Here is a 22,062-nt window from a genome sequence, read left to right as displayed (position 1 = left end):
AGGGAGCTGGAGTCTCAAGCTGGGTCTCAAGTGTTTCCTCTGTCTTCAACTCTACTTCAGTCAAAAAGTTCTTTAGGCAAACTGTAGAGGGCTGCAATGTTGTCTGCGATGTTATGTGTTTCAAAACCTGCCACTAAAATCAGAGACATTGAGTGAGGTGAAGAGTCTGGGCGTCGGTCCGGCTCTCCTTGACTCTGGCAACAGGATTGGCTACTCTGAAGATGAGCGACCAATTCTCTCACATTTCTGCAGCAGCTAATATCACATATTCATTACACTGACAGCAACATCAACAACAGCACTGCATTTAGCACACATGACACTGGTGGATAAATTGTTCTCTTTTATTCTGGAGGGAACTTAATAATACAAGTGCAACGTGACATTGTCTGTTTAACAATGCCTTTTATTTTGGTACTTTACAATGGCCTTTTCCATCATCAACCCTGACGCAGAGATCACACAGAAAGACACCTAGAATCACGCATCTGACATGTCATACTTTTAAAAGGACCTCACACATGCAATTATACCTTCTTCCTTCTTCTTCAAACTGAATAAAAACACTTCCAACATGATGAGATACAGGATATGAGAGGTGATAAAAACCTCTAATCACTAGGTGCAAGCAGAAAGCAGACTTTTAAGAAGAACATGAAAGCATTACATCAAAGTTAGGAGGAGAGAAAATGGGCAAAACATGTCCCACATCTGAGCTTTGGTGGCCAGTAAAACCTGCAAAAACTATTTCCACTCTTTTTTCCTGCCTGCCATTTTTTATCCTAGAAGTCAGCATGAGTAATTCACTGAGCTCTTCCATCTCATCCTGCATTGCTGTACTTTGCACTCAGCAAAATAGATAAATAAACAGCTACAGAAGAGGGCATGGGCACCTGTTTTCTCTACCTCATAACTATCAGCAAACATCATGGTCCTAACACAGACATTGACATCCTGCAGCAAGTGTGTCTTAAGCTCCTCCACCTACCTGGTGAGAAGAACTGCCACGTCATGGTGCAGCGGGTGATCGTCCCCCTTCATGTTGAGTTGCTTCTGCCACTTGCAGAAGCTGTTCAAGCTGTTGTCAGCGTGATGTGTGATTTTTAACTCATCCTGTTCACCACAAACGATAAAAATTCATGCAGATAAAACCAGTGCACAGAAAAGTCTCTCTTTTTAAAGATGAAATCTCGCGTGACAAAAACGTATTAAAATGAAGTGGAAACATCAAAACAAATGGATAACACATAACGCATCATGGAGGAGGACATGAACATGGCGGTTTTCGCCTTGGTAAGAAACATTATCGTGACTGACTGCGGAACTCAAGTTGCGCATTCTGGCCAGACATATGAAGACGGCTTAAACTGGTGACAGATTCACTTCTCATGGCTAAAAACTAGCACTTTTACTGTCACTAATTCAGAAAGGGGTGTTGTAACAACAGATTTCCAGCTGCGCTGTATATCAAAAATCTTTTGCTTTTGAACACCTGTTTGGTCCTCCTTTGACTGTCCATGACATTGAATGACTGACCCGCAACATTGTTCCTATGTTTGTTCCATGTTTCTCTCCAGGTCAAACCTACACATCTCCTCACTTACAAGAAATGATCATCTGCTTCAAGGTCCATGAAGACACTTCTCTGCGCTCATCGGTCAATTTGTCCATCGTAAGAGATCCCTGATGTAAGCTGCTTATGTGGAATCTGAAGGTTTCAACCCACTGTACTAAATCACATAGTGGTTTATTGATGACTCTAAATACACAGTATATGTGTGCACAGATCAATTGCCACCTCTCGACTCGGCAAGCTGGGATTGTCTCCAGTCCACAGTGGCCCCAGTGGGGGATAGTGGGATGTAAATGAATAAATGAAGGTCATTTTAAGCATATGAGTGTTGGTTTCATTTTGTATGTTTTGTGTGGCTCTCTGAGCTCAACACTGAGGTCACACACCCAGAACCTTCCTCCTCTTGCTGCTGTGTTGTTTGATTCCGCATGACCATTACATTATTTCCAGTTTGCTTTGTTTTTTGTGCTCTGTACTCCCTTTTCCATTTTTCCAAACTCATGTTTAACTTTACCTCATCTTGCTCCAGTAGAATGAGTCGGACCACAACAATGTTGATTGCATTTCCAATGGTCGGATCTTTGAAGAGGCCAGTCACCTGAAAGAAAATACATTTCAAATAAGTACAGTGTGCACATTTATTCAGACAAACATACATATTTTTCTGAACTGACCCTTTTTTCTTTCTGAACTGACCCCTTTCTAGTTGTGTTTGTGCTGTGTGAGTGTCCTACACCGTTTCCTCATCCATCATAACTTCCTGCCTACCTCTACCCACTGGAATTAGACCTTGTAGAACATGACTTTGCCTTAAACCAAAAGCCTCCTCGTAAAATGATGATGTTTAATTTATCTGTCTCCTGAACCTAGGTGATGTTTACAGTCTGCCTCTGTCTCAATCATTTTCACATAAACCAGTCATTTAAAAAAGATGCTGCAAGCATGGTGGTGCTGTTGAATTTGCCTTTGAATGATTTGTTGTCTTTGCATACCAGTCATTGAGAAAAAAATAATATAGAAAAATACCTACCGTGTTTTTTAGCTTTTCACTTCGATGCTATTTGAAAAAACAATTGAACAAAAGCTTGTGACATTGAATAAAAGTGTATGGAATTTTACATCATCAAAGTTGTGTTTTTGAGTTCAGAAAACTTGGAATGACTTGAAGTTTTATCCTCATCTCTTCACATCCCCACCATAAAATTAATAATTGCTATTTGAGTGTATGAGACTGCAGATCCATGTACAACAAGCAAAAGTTGACATTCTGAGTGATGCTTCCACAGCCATGGTAGTATTTAGTCATGGCTATGCTCGACCAACCTCCCAAACCATCCAAATTCTGGCACAATGTAGAAAAAATATTTCTCAGTGAAAATGTAAAACAATTCAAAACAAGCAAACAAACAAAAACTCCATCTAGGAGTTTGTTTCTCAGTGTGTTCAGCGTCTACAGCCACCATCCAAAAACATGACCAAGCTTCAAGACCAGTGACGGACTGGACCCCCTCCATGGGTTCCAAGACTGGCTGCCTTTTTCAGGCTGCAATCGTGAGCCGCTTCTGAATATATACATATAGTGAGTGACAAACATGAAAGCATTTGTATAAACTATTAGCCCGAGCTTAATGGACAGTCAGGTTTCAGAGATCAAGTTGGAGGTCTTGGATTATTATTGTCGATAGTCAAGGTCATTTTTTTCATCGTATTTTTCTGTGTTTTCATTGATTATATAATTCATAATTATTTTGAACAGATTTTTAACAGCCCACAGGTCTCAAACTTAAATAAATAAATAAACTGTTTTTAAAAGGCCAAAAAGGAGAGTTATGGAGGTGGTGAAGGAGGACATGAGGTTTGTAGGTTTGAGAGAAGAGGAAGCAGAGGTGAGATGGAGGAGGATGATCCACTGTGGCCACCCCTGAAGGGAGAAGCCCAAAGGAAAAGAAGAAGAAAATACTCAACAAGAATCTAACCCTCTTGCTACACTTTCATGGCTCTTGAGATGGTCTTTCATCCCCTTCAAACCCATGAGGTGATCAGCACGTGTCTGTGTGAATTGTCACGAAACCGACGAACATCGCCATAAAAGATCACAAAAGGACTTGTCAAGCATTTCAAGGACTTGCCTGCTTTAAAAGGAAATCTAATTTAACACTCTCAGTCTCAACATTATTATTAGTATCAGCTGCTATTATCATGTCTTTGAATAGACATGATAATGACATATTTTTATGGCTATGACAAAAGAGTTAATCGATCCAATAAACACAGATTATTTGCATAAAAAAAATTCACAGGGAACATTTTCCAGTACATTAATTCCAGGTGCATCACATTACACAAAAGCAAAACATGCGTGATGAACGAGACCAAATGAGATTGTCCAGATGAAGGGATGTATTGAAGTGAAGAGGAAAGCTACAATTGCAGTACATATAAAGGTTTTGCTGGGAAGATTATGACATGAGAGAAATGTACATTTGGGAATTAGATAAATGTTAATTTGACCATGATTTCAAATAAATAAATAAATAAACCATTACGTGAATATAAAATGAAAACCTTCACAATTTACTGACATTTTCACATGAATATGTGAAGGAGAATCTTCTGAAACATTATACCACGACAGAGGTATTTGCATTACTTCATCAGCATATCTCAAGTTAAAAAAAAAAAACTAACTGCCAGGGTTGTATTTTAATTCTTTTTAAAAAGATCTTTATTTTATTTCATTTTTGTTTCCAACAATATTCATGATTTAAAATTACATTTCCAGCTTTAGCTACAGTTAATATAGTTGTATAGGGGATTTTGCAATGAGAAAATAAATCCGGGGAAACAAGGGAAAAAGGGAGAGGATGTGGAAAATAATAGCAACTTCCTGTGAGTTAACTTGGGGACATCGTTTCCTATTTCCTTCTCTTTTGTCTGACTCCTTACACAACAATCTCAGAAGATACACCTACAAGCAAACTTGGATTAAAAAAAAAAAAAAGAAAACAGAAAAAAGAAATGAATCCAGCTGAAATACATACACCAAAATGAAGGTAACACTGTGGCAGAGATATGTCCTTTATGATGGTGGGAATTACTGCACCGGCGACGTTTACAATTCATACCAACATGCATGCAGACATTCCACTCACTGGAATAATGTAAGAACACATTGTGAAATCTTGCATAGCTTGTTGTACTTTTGACCCCAGGACATTTAGTTCTACGTCCTGAAGTCATAGCAGTGTGTAATGAGAAGTCACACTACAAATAAGGCTGTATAATTAAATCTACAGCACCAGAGTGGGTTAGGACCTTGCTTGTGGATTCGGAGGCATCTCGCCCTCAGACAGCTTGTCAAAGTGAAGAACTGTCAGTCAAACACAGAGGTCTAGAGTGCAGGAGTAAGAGGCAAGTTCCCTGATGATTCTGCATATTTCATCTCAAAGGGAGAATGAAGACAAGTGCAGAGCTTTATTTTCCAATGCATGAAAGACCTAAAGTCTGCACTACCTTCATGAAACTTTAATCTCACTCTCCTGAGCTTTCGGTGACACACTGATCAGCTGTTCCACTGCACTGTTATAGTTTCATGAGAGCTGGACACGCACCGGGCAACTCTTCACTTCTGGAGAGACGTCACTCACTCAGCAACCCCTCCCACATGCAGCGGCCACACACATAGAGGAACAGCACACCTGCAGCAGACACTCTACATTCACTCCTACAAAAGCCTATTTTAAGGCTTGGAACGCATTACTTCTTTTTCCATTCATTGTAATGGGAAAAATCGATTCAGATTTCGAACAATTCGCTTCTCGAACGGCCGTCTGGAACGGATTGTGGTGGAGAACCGAGGTACCACTGCATGTAGTTCAAATGTTGACAAAACTAACTTGTGTCGTTGTAGTAACTGTGAAAGAGCTATGAAGATATCAAATCTGAGTATTATGACTCTGTATTAGTTTCCGGTTTGTTCCATCACTGTCTGTATTACCAGTGACAGGTGACAAAAGATGGGGCGGTGTACACAAGTTCTAAATTGTATACAACTGACATACAGCTATAGACCATTCATGTTTTGTGTTGAATGGTGAGGAGAGATTTCTTAAAACAAAAGTTTATAATACAAAAGTTATAAATCTACTTCATATAATCAGAACAGAGCACAAACACAAAACACATTTTCAAAGTGAAAATGTGCTATTTAACCTGACATTACACAACAATTTCATGTACACTGGCAGTGTTGTACTCAACTCCGTGGCAAGATTGTATCAGAGAAAACAACAGAACAAGAGTGAGACTATTATTTATCATTTAAGTCAAATAGACATGTATTTCAGACTGCAGAAGAAACTGTAACCAGCTGTAACAAACTACTAGTCAGTTCTGTAGTCGCTACATTTTCTTGTACTGTAACTGTAAACAGCAGATGAATAATGACGTTCATCAAAGATAAATAATGTTGACTGAATCCCAAAAATAAATCCTGTTAATTGCGATCTGACAAATCCATAAATTGTCAGTTAACTCTGTGTTTATCATTTGTGTGTTAAGTAGTGTAAGCAGAAGTATTTTGATTTTGGTGGTGTTCTTTGGCTTTACAATGTAACAATTTCCTCTCATTTTCAATTCGATGGCAAGTGTATCCGGTCACATGATCAGCTCCAGTTAAAACAGGGAGACATTTTGATGAAATAAAATATAAAATACAATGTATTTACAGAAAATATTAAGTATTTTGTCTTTCAGAACTCACAATGTTCATGACAGCGAGGACGTAGCTCTCCACAGCTTTGCTTCCATGGTACTCCACCATTTTGGGATCAGCCACGACCAGTGTTTCCACCCACTTCTCTTTGCTGACTGAACGCTGATGGATTCTTCTCCTCCGGTGCCGCCGGCGCTCCCAGCGCTCCCGCTGCCTTTCAGTGACTTCTAAACTTTGATGAGAGTCTGAAGAAGAAAGAGTGAGGTGTCGTTTGTGATCCAGGAGGGAAAGAAAACACTGGATAAGAAAGCATGAAACAGAAATAGATTTGACAAAAACCTGCATGAATGAATGCAGAAAACAGCATCTTAGTAAATCACAGCAATCCAAGCAAAACTGGAGACAGTGTGTGCTATTGGGACATGTTTGTGCAAGACATTATTATTATTATTAGTAGTAGTAGTAGTAGTAGTAGTAGTAGTAGTAGTAGTATTGTTGTTGTTATTATTATTATATACTTCTCGATGGCTATTTAATTTACAATTTCATTTATTTTTTCCCTTGGCACCGCTGCTCTTCAAACACTACAGGAGATGCCCCATTACTCAGGGCCTGGTCAGATGGAGGTGCAATCTTGTTATACTCGCCATGACTGAAACCTATTTCTTGGGGCACTGAAAATTGAGCTTCCATAGTAGTGTGACAATTGTAGAGACCAAAAAAGGAGCATTACATGAAACCCCGCAAGAGCCATTGAGAACTTGTTCTCCTGTGATGAGCTGCACAGCTGGACTCCAGGACGGTTGTGGAGCGTGGCGTTTGTAGACGGCGTGTCGCTGCGGCGCAGGGCTCTCAGGATTGGACCTCTCCAGAGGCTGGATGAAAAATTCCTCATCAGCCAACTTGAACAGTCCCGTCTGGAAGAGAAGAGTGTGTGAGACCTGAAACACCGTGATTTGAATGTGTTGCTCCAATAGGATTTAATAGCATCAGTCCACAATGTCTTCTAAGGCTAGGATACATTTGGTGAACAAAGATCTACACAATAATTCACCAATTGTTTTGTATGGACAGTGAGACACTTGGTTTACTAGCAATAACTAATGGTGTGACAAGCTTCTTGCTATAAGATCTCACATGAGAATTGGGAGCATATTTCTCCTCCAAGTAAACCTGTCAAATCGGAAGAAGCTTGTCAGAGTGTGACTTATCTAAACATCTATTTGCGACCCGTGAGGGACATTACTGCACCTTAGCTACACCTGCTCTGCCATAAAGTGACGAGGAGGAGTAGTTGCCAAGTTCACTTTTCAAGAGTGATTCTGGCCTTGCTTTTCTCTGGAGCCACTGGAAGCGGTACTTAAACCACTTTTTTTTTTTTTTTTTCGAACACAAACATGTAATAGGCAGTGACTGCAAGGTCATTTTTCATTTTTCAAGGCAACACTTTTTATAGTTCTGAGGTGTTTGTGGTAAGGTGTTTTTGTCAGAATGTACATAGATTTTGAGAGTACACAAGGGGGAAAACTTCAGGTGCTCCTGAGGCAGTGCAGGATGAGGAGCAGTTCAATACTCTTATCCATACTCTAGTTCCAGTAAACTTTGTGGTTTGAAAAATCCACAACCGGCCACCGGATTTGATCGACCTTTACAAGGTTTTAATGAATGAGTTTGTTTGGTTTTGTAAGATTGCATCCATTTTTTTACTTCTCGCAGGTGATGTAGTCATATCTGTGACCTTAAACTTTCAGTCTGAACCAGCAGAATTGTGAAAGCAGAGGCCATGGGTGAGGAGAGGTGGATGAAGGAATGATGGACTCCAGGTGTCATCAGCAAGCGTCATCTTTTTTTCATAACCATCTGGAAAATATTCCAATCAAATGTCAGGGGGACAAAAATCATGTTTTATAGCCAATAAAACAATCCCTTTTATTCTGATCCAGTTTTATTCTGTAGATTTGAACAGCAATATCTTAAGTTGGCAGTGGCTCTTTCAGTGTCTTCAACCTGCTCACAATAAACCAGACAGGAACAGAACATGGTCATCTCAAATGAAATCTAGTGAGGGGATAAGTTGGAAAGAAATTGGGGGAGATTGAAATCTTAAGGTTTGGATATAAGGGGCAATATTTCTTTTCAAGGAGCCTCATTTCACGCCATTTTCCAATAAATCCTCGGAGCAATTTCAAAAATGTCCTGGGAATATGACGGAAAAAAAAGAAAAGAAAAAAGAAAATGCCTGGATTGGTAGGGCGAAATATATAGGATCCTATATCAGATTGTTTTCATGAACTTGATCCTATCAATAAGCCTAAATGTCCTGAATTTCACTTTGTGTGGCATGCTGTATTGCCTTTTTGATTATACAATGGAGAGTGGTGTATAGCAGAGTACTTTTTTTGAATTATTTCAACAGTTTTGCTATGTTGCACTTATTTATGGCGTCAAAATCTTGCACTTGTGCACAACTTCACTAGTGTGGTGTTTTTATGTCGGTATTTATGTTTTTATGTTTCACATCTGGTATTGGTACCAGATGTGAAAAAGTGGTATCAAGCCATTGCTAATAATTCTGTTATTATACTATCATGACATTCAATAGCATATCTGTCAGCAATGAGACCAGAAGTGAATGAAAACTATGGTTATTCAGTGGAACTGAAGCCAAGAGAGCAGAGTTGGGAACCAATATTGGAGCGCAGGCCTCAGAGTGTTTACTGAGACAGAAAAGTGATTTTATTTTAGCTAGAATGGTAGCTGGGCAGGTTTGTTTCACATTTTGCACCTGAGTCAATTTGTTTGTTTTGGAAATGTTTGTTAAGTCCGACCACACCAGCTTAAAAACCCTTGGACAGACAGCACAAGGCCTCGGGGGAATGATAGTGCTAAATCATAAATTGTTCAATCAAAATATTCAGCAAGTATTTTGGAGAATTTTTTGGGAAACAACAATGGGACAAGGAACAAATTGGTATTGGTTTTTGGTATTTCAGGGCGGTTTTGAAGGATCTGCCACCAACTTCTCACCGCTGTAGGTTACTTCCTACAGGTTATGGTTCTACTCTATCTGAACGCATTCGTCAAGTGAAACATGCATGTGTACTGCACTGTTTTCAGTGGATTTGTCTGGAGACATTCAACAGCTCTGTTTAGGATTTGGCATACTGACCGCTGCTTTTTTTTCCCCCTTGCATCGAGCCAACAAAGGTTACGTTGTGAGTGAGAAGAATGACTGGGAAACGCTTGATATTGAATCATGGAGTTGTTCCATTGATTTGACTGCATGCTGTTTGTACGAAACAGCATAGTTTGCAGTCTATAGGTGAGGTTAAATAATGAATAATAGAGTGATTGGTCATTCTTGTAAACTTCAGGTGGCTCCGAAGTGCAAGAGGCAGAGGAGGGGCTTATGGAAAGCAGGTGGGGGGAGTGAGCAGTAGCTGTTGATAACCTTTCACCAGCAGCAGGGGATGTGGAGCTGAAGGACTTGGAGCAAACGGAGTCATACGTAAGATGCTTGACTTCTGCAGAACCCCCCTCTTCTGGCTGGAACATGTGAAGTGAATCAGGGGAGGCAGATTACAGAGCTCCAGGCCTTGACTTCTGCTCAATCAGTTATCCACAGGAATGATTGTGTGGGGAATGGGTTGCTGGTGCTCAAGTGTCTTATACACTACTTCAACTGCACTTCAGTTGATTCCAATCAGTTCTTTAATGCAAAGTAACACAGGCCTTTTCAACAGGTTTATAACCGTAAATGTTAAATGGATCATGGTCTTGAACACCAGCAGCAGGAGTTCACCTCAAAGTCACACGTATGAGAACTGGGTCACTTATGTGGGGCAATGTACCAATGCACATGTCTTGTAACTAGTGGTCCTTAAAGCCTGGACTGCTTGGGCAACAACGCCAGGTGGCTTGCCTATTCCATTGTGGTCTCATGATTCTTTGGGTCTTTAGATCACTTCAGTCACCTTGTTTTCCTGCTCCCGTATCCGCTGAGCTGCTTGTGATATAGTTCAATGTTTTTCGATTTTAGCAGTTACATGACAGATCAAAAAAACAAATTATTATGCGAGTTTGACGAAGTTCAGACTTTTAAAATGCATGTAAACTGCTTCGTCCGAAATTCCAATCTCTCTGAGTTGGACTCCATGACCTGGATATTGGTGAAATGCGACTGCATGATCTTCAGCTACGCAGCAGAAGTTAAAAAAACCTGTAGATTAATCACGGTCTAAAGATGTCTAATTACCAATATATACATTCAAGAGGTTGTGTATGTGCAGAACGTGTGTACCTCTGTCTTAGTCAGTGTCTGCAGTGAACACATAATAAACCTGATATCAACTCTTTCGTAACTTGTGAAGACACTGATCTGCAAGTCGGTGCGTACATTTGTCTTCAAGTTCCTTCACCCAGGTCATTTCTATCATTAGTTCCCACAAGAAGATTAAAAGACGTGTTTTGTTTTGTTTTTTGTTGGTACATTGGACATCTCATCTAATCTATTCGGATCCTTTGTTTAACACTTTGCTGCCACTCCTGTAGCTGCTGACAAGAGCCGGCACGAACATTACAAATGACCGTTACTCAGTTCATCCTATTGAGATACTTCATATGTTGTCTTCAGGCAGACAACAATGAATGTAAAACTCCAATAATGGCACGCAGCTGAAGCGTTCAGTAAGTGGAACTGAAGCTAATAGAGCAGGGAGTTGAGTGTTTACCGAGACAGAAAATGAATCACAGAGTGGTTTTATTTAAGCTAGAATGGTAGCTGGGCAGGTTTGTTTCACATTTTGCACGTGAGTCAATTTGTTCGTATTTGTTTTGGAAATGTTTGTTAAGTCCGACTACACCAGCTAAAAACCCTTGGACAGACAGCACAAGGCCAGGAGTGAATTAATTCACATTCAGTCGTCTCAGCTTGGTTATTTAGTGTATATCCTATTAGACATCTTACCATGCAACTCAGCTGAAGTCTGAAAATGCTGTTGACAGTTCGGGCAGTTTAACAATTTTATGGCAATAAAATCAAAATAGCTCCATACAAGTAAAATACAAGTGTACTCAAAAACCATATATTGAAGTACATAGTCCTAACTTATTTTTTATTTACTTTCACATCTATTTTACACTTCATCATGTAACTTTTCTACGCGTGTTTTGGTTTTATTTGCTTTGTTTTTTTGCCCATCATTCAACTAAAAACAGGGCGCCACTGCACCGTCTGTGTGTGAATTTGGGAGGTTAAATGATTTGTAGTCTTATTAGTGGTCTTGTATTTTCAGCTCTTTAGGCAGCTCATCACTCATGAATTAAGATTACATTGAAGCATCTAGTGAACAAAGATGACGTGCGTCTATCAGAATGTAGTTCTAATATTGGGTTTTATTTTGGTACTTGATCGGTGATGGTGATGATGTGACAATGAGCCTCTCAAAACATCCAAGTCTCCCGCCTCTATGATCGCACATCTGAGATCACAAAGCCCATGGTGTGCACAAACAGTTTGCAGCCTCCTGCTGTGAGTGTGACCTGACAGTCAGACATAAAATGACTCACATCTGTATGGACTGAAACATTAGAAAGAAATAGGCAAATTGTGAATTTCACCCGCTATTTTTGTCCCACACTTATTTGATCCTTGTATTTGGATCCTACGGCTTTTTAAATAGCATTGATTATCAACTTCAAATGAGCTCAGAGGGACAGTAGGTGTCAGTAGCGTTACCAAACTTGTTACACAAGGTCTACACAACCCAGGAGAAACCAAGCTATGAAGTCGAGCTCATGCTTCAGTGAGGGAAAGATGGCAGTGGTCTGCAGGATCCATGGTGGTGATCCAGAACGCCACCGTAAGTTGTAATGCGATTGTTCGTGTTTATCTGTCGGACTGTGGGTCTATGTTAGCAAAAGAGCAGGAAAACAGGCTGAATCAGATTGGACTGCCTTTATTCATCCCAGATGAACATATCTCAATGACACTTTCTCAAAGAAATGATGATGACTGACAGAACAAGGAAACAATGACTGAATGTGTGGAGTTCACTCACTACGATGCTACTGTCACCGGCCGTCCCACTGACTTTCAAATGTTGAAAAATATATCGAACTAGACAAAATAAATGTAGGGCAATAATATTGGCTTAGAAAAAAACAAACAAAAACAAAAAACGCCTTGCTGGTTAAAGTGAGGTTTTTGTTGTGGGTCTACGCTGTCCTGAGCGCTCCTCTAGTTGGTTCATCGCCAACAGCTACTGGATATGTGATTGTCATCTGTTAATACACTGCCTGGCCAAAAAAAAAGTCGCCACCTGGATCCTGGATCTGGGGTTGCTGCAGTTGGTCAGGTCTAGGTTCAGCAACATTATGTGCTCAAAGAATGATGTCAGCTGACTACCTGAATATACTGAATGACCAGGTTATTCCATCAATGGACTTTTTCTTCCCTGATGGCACGGGCATATGCCAGGAGTCATCGGGCTCAGATTGTGAAAGACTGGTTCAGGGAGCATGAGGCATCATTATCACACATGGATTGGCCACCACAGTCCAGACCTGAACCCCATTGAGAATCTTTGGGATGTGCTGGAGAAGGCTTTGAGCAGCGGTCAGTCTCTACCATCAACAATGCAAGATCTTGGTGAAAAATGAATGCAACACTGGATGGAAGCAGTCCAACGAAATATTTTGACCCTTTTTCTTGGTGGCGATTTTTTTTTGGCCAGGCAGTGTATGTTGGCAGACACAAACACTAGCAAGAACAAGCAGTTGCTTTGGTGGCATTGAATTTCAATTCAAGGTAGCGTCAGACGTCTAATAATGATGATAGTTGTCCCTGCATAGCTCACAGATCCTTGACTTGTTATCTGCTGAATTTCGACTCTTGGATAAGTTTTCTTTGTGGTAGAATCCTTCTGCAAACTAAGACGACAGTTTATTCCCAGCCAGGGTCAATGTGATCTACAACATACCTTCCCTATATGTTTCATTGTTTTGATTTCTGATCTGAATTGGTCGGGAGACTTGTTTTTTAAAAGTACTACTATCCTCAGTACTTACCAAACCATCACAGGTGCTGATAGCCGCGCTTCCTCTCGCTGCACGTTCATCCCTCACCTCGCCTAGAAAATAGCACTGTGAGGATTCCGGAGACTTGAGCTTTGCTCCGTCCAGTCCACCGAACCTTCGCTCTATTAGAAAACCTGGAGCCAGCAGGTGAGGATTGAGCGTCAGATTAAAGTGCAGATTACGGCTTCCATGTTGGAGCTGGTAGAAGACTTGATCTAGATTCACCGGATCTTCCTTAGCCTCTCGGCGCTGCACGCGGCGGGCATGGTGGGATAGGAAGTTTGACAGGAAGTGACCTCTGACATCCACTCGAGTGGGGTGAACCACTTCATATTGAGGCAGCTCTCTGTTGACTCCCTGTGCTGTGGGAAGAGATTCAAAGATGTTAGATTATGTGAAGTAGAATTGTACAATTGACATCAATGTACCAAAGCTACACATTCAGTGAAAGGATTACCATATTTTTACACATTTGTGAGCACATGTAATAATAATAAATTTATAAAATGTTGAGAATATGCATTTAATAAAGCAAAGCATTTATCTATTCAGTTTGTGTGTGTGTGTGTGTGTGTGTGTGTGTGTGTGTGTGTGTGTGTGTGTGTGTGTGTGTGTGTGTGTGTGTGTGTGTGTGTGTGAGAGACCCGTACTCACAATGTTCAGTGGTTTAAGATGTCAGTAAAAGTAGTTTATTATAATTGAGCTTAAGTTTGGTTCAGAGTCCTGGTTATGGTTAGCCATTTATTTTGGTTGGTTAAGTTAAGGGTGAGAGGCTGAGGAAAGCATTATGTCAATGAGAGGTCCTCACAAAATTAGCAAAACACGACTGTAAGTGTGTATGTGTGTGTGTGAGAGAGAGAGCGAGGCTGGGGGGATTTCCAGCATTTAAGAGAGCCCTGCTTGTCTCATCCACTCTCCACAAACGGGCATCCTGTGTGCATGTTCGTGCGTGCATGTGTGGGTTTGCGTGTTTATGTGAGTGTAAATACAAAAAGCAGATTCACAAGGACAAACTATACCTAACTGTATGAGTAATTTTGCTGCCGATTTGATTTGAAATTTTTACAACTACCTTGTGATGTAACTACATATGGCACAATCACACAACATCCAAAATGAATAACCCGGTAACACCAGTTCCACCAAGCACTACAACAGTTGAAGCTCTGAGGACAGTTAATTACTCACAAGGATAAATGAATGACTTGCCATTCACTTAAAACATTTCACAGGTAACAGAGTCATAAACATGACCCAGGGGGCAAGAAGCCTCACACCCTGACATCACGGTGCTCTTCCAGTGATAGGTCCTGGATCTGTATCTGTGAATCCATTTTCCTCAGGAGTTGCCATCACTATCAACAAACACCCTTTGGAATGAATAAAACTGTGAACTTTGTGTTGTCCACAACAAGAATGTGGACACACGAACTGAAACACTGTGCTCCTCAAACCAGTGTCTCAGTCAGGAGATAATAAGACGTCACCAGATTTGAGCTCACGTCTTAAAAATATCTTTAAAAAAAGTTGATTTGACACACAAATTCATAATATATGAATAAAGCAAATTCACGCTCTGTTCACAACTGACTTTCTGGAAATTTTACAGCAGAGCGGGGCATAGAGCAGCTTCTTTTCTTCAGCTTAATCCATCACAATGGTCACTCGGTATATATCGCACTTCAAATGATCGTGGGCTTTAAATCTAGACCCTGATGCATCAGCACTCTGGCACACACTTGAAAATAGTCCATATTTGATGCCTGGCGATGAGAATATAACGGCACCTCCACTGACTGCTGCTCAGCTAATACACACCTGACTAGGGCTGAATGATATGGACTAAATGTTATGTCTTCATATTGCATGATTGAGATGACTGAGATGAGATGAGATTTCGATATTGAGACGATATAGGACTACCAAGATCAGTTGACTGCTGCTACACCGTCCACAGTCTTGACTGCCGTTCAGTCCTTGACACGCATGCTCAGTAGCAGTAGTCAAGGTTTGACTCCAGAGGCTTTAACCCACCACACATGCCCTAACCCCACAATCCTTTTGGAACAGGAAGTTGAATATTTGACTCCATTGAAACGTCTTTGCGTCAACATGCAACACGGAAGACTGACTTCTGCCTTAACATCAGACACTAGAGTCCATTTGAAATAAGTCATTTGACAAATCGGCGTCACGCAACTGTCAAGTAAAGGGAGAACAAACCTTTGCTGACAGAAAGCGCCGATTATCAAGAACCAGCATTGGTAAATGTCGACTGAGGAAGTACAGAAGATGCTGATTTTTTTGTTGAGTAATGAGAGGACAAAAGGAAAAAAATAATTTGCCCTTTCAAAATTGTACCGGTGTGACCACCTGGATTTTTTGAAAGTGTGGATTAAGAATGCAACATTTTGACATTTACTGAATTATTGACAATAAAAACTAGGTTTTGATCAAGGGAAGTAAATCTCTCTCCAATCTGCACCTGTCCTCACACGGTCCCTCTCCTCATATGTCCGGTCGGATGCATTGGGTTATCTGTTTGTTTCAATGTCTCCTCATTGTTTTAATACGTTTGATCACCAGAGATTTCATCTTTAATCTTTCTTATCTTTTATCTCTAATTCAATTTTGGGAAGGCGATTCTCATTGCGCCACCATCATTTACATGTAGCGGAAACGCTGCGGACACATTTTAGTTCTTCGACCCCTGTGCCTCCTCATTTAACTGATGTGGAACAATGATCTTGAGATGGGAACTTGATGCCCCCCACTATGATTATTTCTATTCAGCATGTATAATAAGAAGAGTGGGATGCTCCTTAGGGCTTCAGAGATCAGCTCGGCCTCACATCGCAGCAATTAACACACCGACCATGGCCGTCTTATACCATTCGCCAGGTCCTAAGATCAGTCTTTCACTCACTTCACAAACCATAATGCTCTCTCTACCTCTGTCATCTTTGCTGCTCGGTCACCCCGAGTAAACATATAGTGTCATTATTCTGTCGCACACTTGAGCAAATGAAAACACATTTGGAGCGTGAAACCAATTACAGATGAAAACAGATTGTCTAGCTTTCAGCCTCTGTTGACATAGCTGTTAACTCTTCGCTGCGACTTCTTTCTCTCAGCATGAGCAGCATGTTGATGTGAGCGCTACAGGGCAAACCTGCGTCCCTCCTTTGTGGAGCTTGCTGCACATTTGTGCACATCATGTCATCATCGAAATGCTCTGTGTATTGATGTGAGTGTCTTTTAAAATGATATTGGGCCCTTACTGAACACCTCATGACATGTCCGTTTGCACCAAACTTTTAATGCATTGAAATAGTTACATTGCAAACTTTGAGACTGGAAACTGTTCCAGCCACGCCCACTCTGCTTTGACACTGGAGGTTAGGAGGAAACTTTCAGCCCACCCCTCCTGACAGTTGTGGTCAAACAGAAGCTTGCAGCTGCATATAAATGGCACATTTATTATGAGTTAAAATCCCTCCCAGTCAAAGCCTCACTTCCTGGCCAGTCCAAGCGATCTGACGTGCATGGTCGTGTCCGGGTGCTTTTTACTTTAGAGAGGAGCATATGCAGAGATATCTACTGGAGAATAGCGACGTCACCAGGTGCACTTTCCAACACAGCCTTAGTGCTCTCTGCATTACTGGAATCCATCTCCAAAAAATCCATAAATGAGTGTAGTGCATTATGAAGAAGAAGACTTCCACATTTGAAACATATGAATGAGTCAGGAATGTTGGATTTGGAATTAGTTTCTCTTAAATGATCTAGCTGGCAACGTGCACTAAGAGCTGTGCATGTCAGAGATTTAATGTGATAAATTCACTTTTCAATGACTGTACTGTACTGCAAGGTCAGCAGACAACGTACAGCAGATTTGCTGAATTGCTACATGTACTCCATAAGCGGTTGTGGGCGAAAAGCGTGGGCGTAAAGTCCAGTACTCTGACAAAGCATTATCAAAACCTTCATTGACATGACTGGCTTGTCGTGGTGATGTGGGTAACATTCTTCAAAACATATTTAAAAAGTGCTCAGAAATATTTCTTCATGATCAATATAGTTCCAGTCTGACTATGTGGAGGATGAAAGGGCTGCACCAGGTTTGAGCAGTCTGTCTCCCCTCGCAGACTCACTCTACTGTACCTCACCTGAGTCCTTCTCTTCAGGAATTCATAATCGGAGTGAATCTCATTTAGCTACTTACTTTGAATGAAAGAAAAGACCATACTCCTAGAGTCACAGGGCTCTAGGAGTATAGTCAAGACTACACTCAAATGATTCATAAAAACAATTCCAAGACAGTAGTTAGTTAGAGGGCGTCTGGGCATTTTTTTTTCTTTTATAATCTGGGTCAGCCAAGTAAAACAACTGCCCAGGAGACCCCTGCATCTGAAAGAGTTATTGTGGCAACAGCTCCTGATAACAATTTTGACTCAAATGTGTGTTTTTATAAACGGTTATTTTTGTACGACAAGTTTACTGGTTCTTTTTTACCAAGCAAGTTGCTAAGTCGTCGACATGGCGTGGGGAGGTGAAAGAGCTGGGAGCGGGGTTACGGGCTGGGGTCAGGGATTTAGATTCCCTGTGGCAAAATCCCAGCTAAAAGCCTTTTGAAGCAAGTCATGCCACCGCGGCCTTTAAGAAAACAAATGCATATTTCAGTCTTGGTGTCGCGTTGCTCCCGCACTGACATTTCAATTACTACCATCAAAAACGATGGTGTCATAATGTCAACTTCTGAGATTCACATATATCATAGTCTCATATAGAACAGGGTAAAAGGCAAGACTTGGTATGAAGGACGAATGATGGGTTGTGTGTGAACCCATTCTTAACTATTGCATGTGTTACAGTTGTGACTTCGGTTTGATCAAATGGTGACTTGACATTTCAGACTGTTACTGATGAGAACAACACATTGTCCTGTGCGACCTTTGGGAAAATGCACTGTCCTCATCCTTCAGTCTCTTCTTAACAAGCAGACAACAACCTTAATTTGCTCCTCTGCAGACATTTGGTGCTCTTGGATCATATATTATGAGAAAACAACGTATTCCGGGGTAAAGTAAACATCGTGTCTTCTGTCATGCATTCATTCATTCATTAATTTTCTGCCTACTTAAAACTCAAATATTCAAAAATAACAAAAGAAGACAGGAGTCAAACGCTGATGAAAAAGATATATAATAAGAAAAATAATACATACATGATACATGAATAGAGCGATCGATATAGATTCAGATTGACTGAAGCCTGCATTGAAACCTGTTTCGATAAATCATTCCGTTACGTTGACATCACATAAACACTTCAATAGCATTTATGAATGTGCGCGTGTTGCACGGAGATCTGGCGCGTGAGACACCACCATGTCAACACAAGTCACAGCTGTTCTGCCTAACAACACAGCTGCCTGCTCCTTCCCTGGTCACTCAAGTGAAGACACAAAAGCCAAACCGAATCATCGCCAGAATCTACCAACCTTGAGTCCCGCAGAGTTGCTGACGTGCCAGAAGGACGACCAACAGGCCAAGTTTAAATCCAAACCAACCTAGACCGCTCATTCTGTCAGCTTGGCGTACAGAGTTTCCACGTTGCCTGGACGGTCTACTCAGACAATCCCCACTTGGTCCGGCTGCATTTTCGCTCGGTTGCACGCAAACTCAGCAGCTACTGGTCCCGTACCGAACATTTTCGTTAGCGCCTGCCACTTTTGTGCGCGTTAACGGAACAGCCCCATCCGTCTTCCATCCGCCGCCTCTCCACAGTGACAGTTGGGAAAGTTTCCTTTGCAAACTTTCAGAGCAGAGCCACCCCCACAGTTCGGGATGGGTGGACTCAAGACAATGGGATCTGTCTCTGCGGGGCTTAAAGGGGAAGGACACAAATCTCAGCATCCAAGGTCATAGTTGCTACAACCGCTCGCCTTGCTGCACTTTAAAACCTAAAAAATAAACAACCACATTCATGAATTGTATTCTAATAAAATCGTACAATATGAATAATAAAGTTTTATACGACATACGTCAGAGTATACACACCCCGTATTCTACTCTGGTCAATTTAAAACATGATATATTACTGTATATTGAATATGTTCATACGTTTCAAGTGTATTTCAAGGGTGAAGCAAAGAGTAAACCACAAAAGTTGGAACAGTTGTGATCGAAGTCGTTTTTTGTTTCCGTCATGATATGCTTTCATCATTTGCTGCCTATTTGTCCTTTTCACAATTGCATTTTCATTTATTTCTTCCAAAAACACTTTTTGTCAATTCACATCCATCTTCTGCTTCGTAATAATTGAACCATCATCTCTAATTTTGATCATTATGTTTTGCGCGTACAAACTTGCGCACTCTGGGTCACACTGACACAGCTCATATAAATACATTCACAATATAAATGAAATCATGATTCACCCTTCAGCACCATCAGTGCTAGTAACAGGTTTTACACTGATGTATGTCAGTGTCCCTATATACAAACATCATAAAACAGATCAGTAGCTGGCATGAAAGTAAAACTAATAGGTCAATGACAAAACTAATTCCACGGAAAATTGTCAAACGGGTAAATAACATCCAGAAATAGCAATGTACTGGACTAGAAGATAAATAAATATTATGAAGGAAGAAGATTGGAATCTTATATCTTATAATATTTGAGATACTTTGGAATCAAGAGAAAAATGACCCTTGCAATTTAAATTGTTTTCCCTTTCAGAATGTTTCTCATAATGTTTATTTATTTGTTTTGCCCAATGAGGCTCAATCTTCCGTTGACTTGTTAATGCTTTCATAATTTGCTGCCCATTTGTGGTCCTGGACAGGTCGCCAGTCCATCGCAGGGCACACACCAGTTGCCCCTGGCTGTGCAACACGGGCCCAAAGCCCGTGGCCTTTGGGCTGGGAGAGGAAACTGGAGTACCCAGAGAAAAACCCCACACGTATAAACTGCATTCTGGGTCAGGCTGACACAGATAATATAAGTACATTCACAATATGAATTAAACTATGATTCATCAGCTTCAACTCACATGTGCTTCTAATAGGTTTTACACAGACCACCAGCAGGCGTGAAAGTAAAACTGAGAGGTCACTGACAATAAAAATCTGTATGCAACTCGGACTACGCTTTACGTTGACAGGATATAACAAGACAGCACCATTTAAATGGTCGTTTATTCTGTACAAGCATTTTGCATTTCTGCATGGAATGCACGGTTTTGGAAGCGCTTCTGCAAAGAAGCATCTATTGCGCGCCCTGTGCGTAAAGACGCAGCACCTTTCTGCTTTGTTGCCAATGTTAATTCATTCCAGCCACGTCCAGTAATGTGTTTTTCGAGTTCTATGACGTGGTCGCTATGGTCTCTGGGTGTCACATATCTGCGGGCCAATGGTAGCCCAGCAGCGGAACGTCACACTTGTATAAAAGCAAAGCGGCAGCCAGATGTGTGCCAGAGAGGAGGACGACTATACGCAGAACGTTGCCTTGTTTATCATCAGCATGATCACATAGGTTATCACAGGAAGATGGACGAGCTTTTTAACCAGAGTGGAGAAGTAAACAAAAGTGTGCCGAGTGATCAGTACTTTCATTTCGAAGACATCGACGTGGGCGCAGATGGCACCCCCATCCTCAGAATCCTCATCTCAGTGGTGTACTCCGTGGTTTGTGCGGTGGGTTTGGTGGGCAACCTTCTTGTGCTTGTCCTCATGAGACTACGACAGGGTCGAAAGAGGTCCTCGATTAATGTTTTCATTACCAACCTGGCAGTGACTGACTTCCAGTTCGTGCTGACTTTGCCCTTCTGGGCAGTGGACACCGCACAAGACTTCAGCTGGCCGTTTGGAAACGCCATGTGCAAAATCATCCTCTCTGTCACCGTGATGAACATGTACGCGAGTGTGTTTTTCCTCACTGCCATGAGTGTGACCCGCTACCAGTCCGTCACCACTTCTCTCAAAAGAAGATCCTGCAGGACCACCCGGCACGTGAAGTGGGTCTGCGCAGTGCTGTGGGTGGCCGCGACTGTCGCCACTGCGCCCACGGCGATCTTCTCCACCGTGACGGTGGTCGCTGGAGAGAAACTCTGCCTGCTGCGATTCCCGGAAGGGCACGACTGGCTGGCGCTCTACCACGTCCAGAAAATACTGGTCGCCTTCGTCATCCCCATGGTCATGGTCTCCATCAACTACCTGATGCTGCTGCGCTATGTGAAGCGCAGGAGCATCAATGGCAGCAACCCCAAACTGAGATCCAGAGTCACCAAATCCGTCGCTATAGTCGTGCTGTCGTTTTTCTGCTGCTGGATGCCTAATCACGCCATCACATTTTGGGGTGTTTTGGTGAAATTCAACGCGGTCAGCTGGAATAAGTCGTACTACGTGGTGCACACTTACGTGTTCCCTCTAACTGTGTGTTTGGCGCACGCGAACAGTTGCCTGAACCCGATTCTTTACTGTCTGATGCGGCCAGAGATCAGGAAGATGCTGGGAGGTTTGCTCTGGCGCCGCTGCCCTCCTTCCACCAAGGACGGCGCGACGCGCACTATTACGCACGACGAGGTGCATGGAGTTGTGCCGCTCCAAATCACAGACCATGTTCACTACACGCTGTCCATCATTGACCGTAAAGGCATGTCAAACTCTGATCTGAATTCTCGCAGACGATGA

The 22,062-nt window shown here is 41.6% G+C and overlaps 2 protein-coding genes across 2 annotated transcripts in view; one reads left to right on the top strand and one right to left on the bottom strand.

Moving 5' to 3' along the window:
• The window catches only part of LOC128758698 (A disintegrin and metalloproteinase with thrombospondin motifs 7), a 51,759-nt gene extending 32,624 nt beyond the window's left edge, over nucleotides 1–19,135 (bottom strand). The window contains exons 1-6 of the mRNA XM_053864924.1: nucleotides 18,868–19,135; nucleotides 13,356–13,726; nucleotides 7,021–7,204; nucleotides 6,336–6,532; nucleotides 2,088–2,171; nucleotides 989–1,113 (exon numbers count right to left, since the gene is read on the bottom strand). Coding sequence (XP_053720899.1) covers nucleotides 989–1,113; nucleotides 2,088–2,171; nucleotides 6,336–6,532; nucleotides 7,021–7,204; nucleotides 13,356–13,726; nucleotides 18,868–18,949 — 1,043 coding nt within the window. The 5' untranslated portion in view covers nucleotides 18,950–19,135. The remainder of the gene's footprint in view (nucleotides 1–988; nucleotides 1,114–2,087; nucleotides 2,172–6,335; nucleotides 6,533–7,020; nucleotides 7,205–13,355; nucleotides 13,727–18,867) is intronic.
• Nucleotides 19,136–20,919: 1,784 nt separating this feature from the next.
• Nucleotides 20,920–22,062, top strand: LOC128759324 (relaxin-3 receptor 1-like). Its single transcript, XM_053866200.1, has one exon. It carries the CDS (start codon nucleotides 20,920–20,922, stop codon nucleotides 22,060–22,062), a length of 1,143 nt encoding a protein of 380 aa, XP_053722175.1.

The sequence above is a fragment of the Synchiropus splendidus genome, chromosome 5 (genome assembly GCF_027744825.2).
Source record: "Synchiropus splendidus isolate RoL2022-P1 chromosome 5, RoL_Sspl_1.0, whole genome shotgun sequence".
NCBI lineage: Eukaryota > Metazoa > Chordata > Actinopteri > Syngnathiformes > Callionymidae > Synchiropus > Synchiropus splendidus.
Note: the sequence above shows the minus strand (reverse complement) of the source record. Positions and strands in the feature narration are given on the sequence as shown.

What these genes read in the sequence shown, in the direction of transcription:
- LOC128759324 (XM_053866200.1), top strand. Translation starts at nt 20,920, where the DNA reads ATGGACGAGCTTTTTAACCAGAGTGGAGAAGTAAACAAAAGTGTGCCG.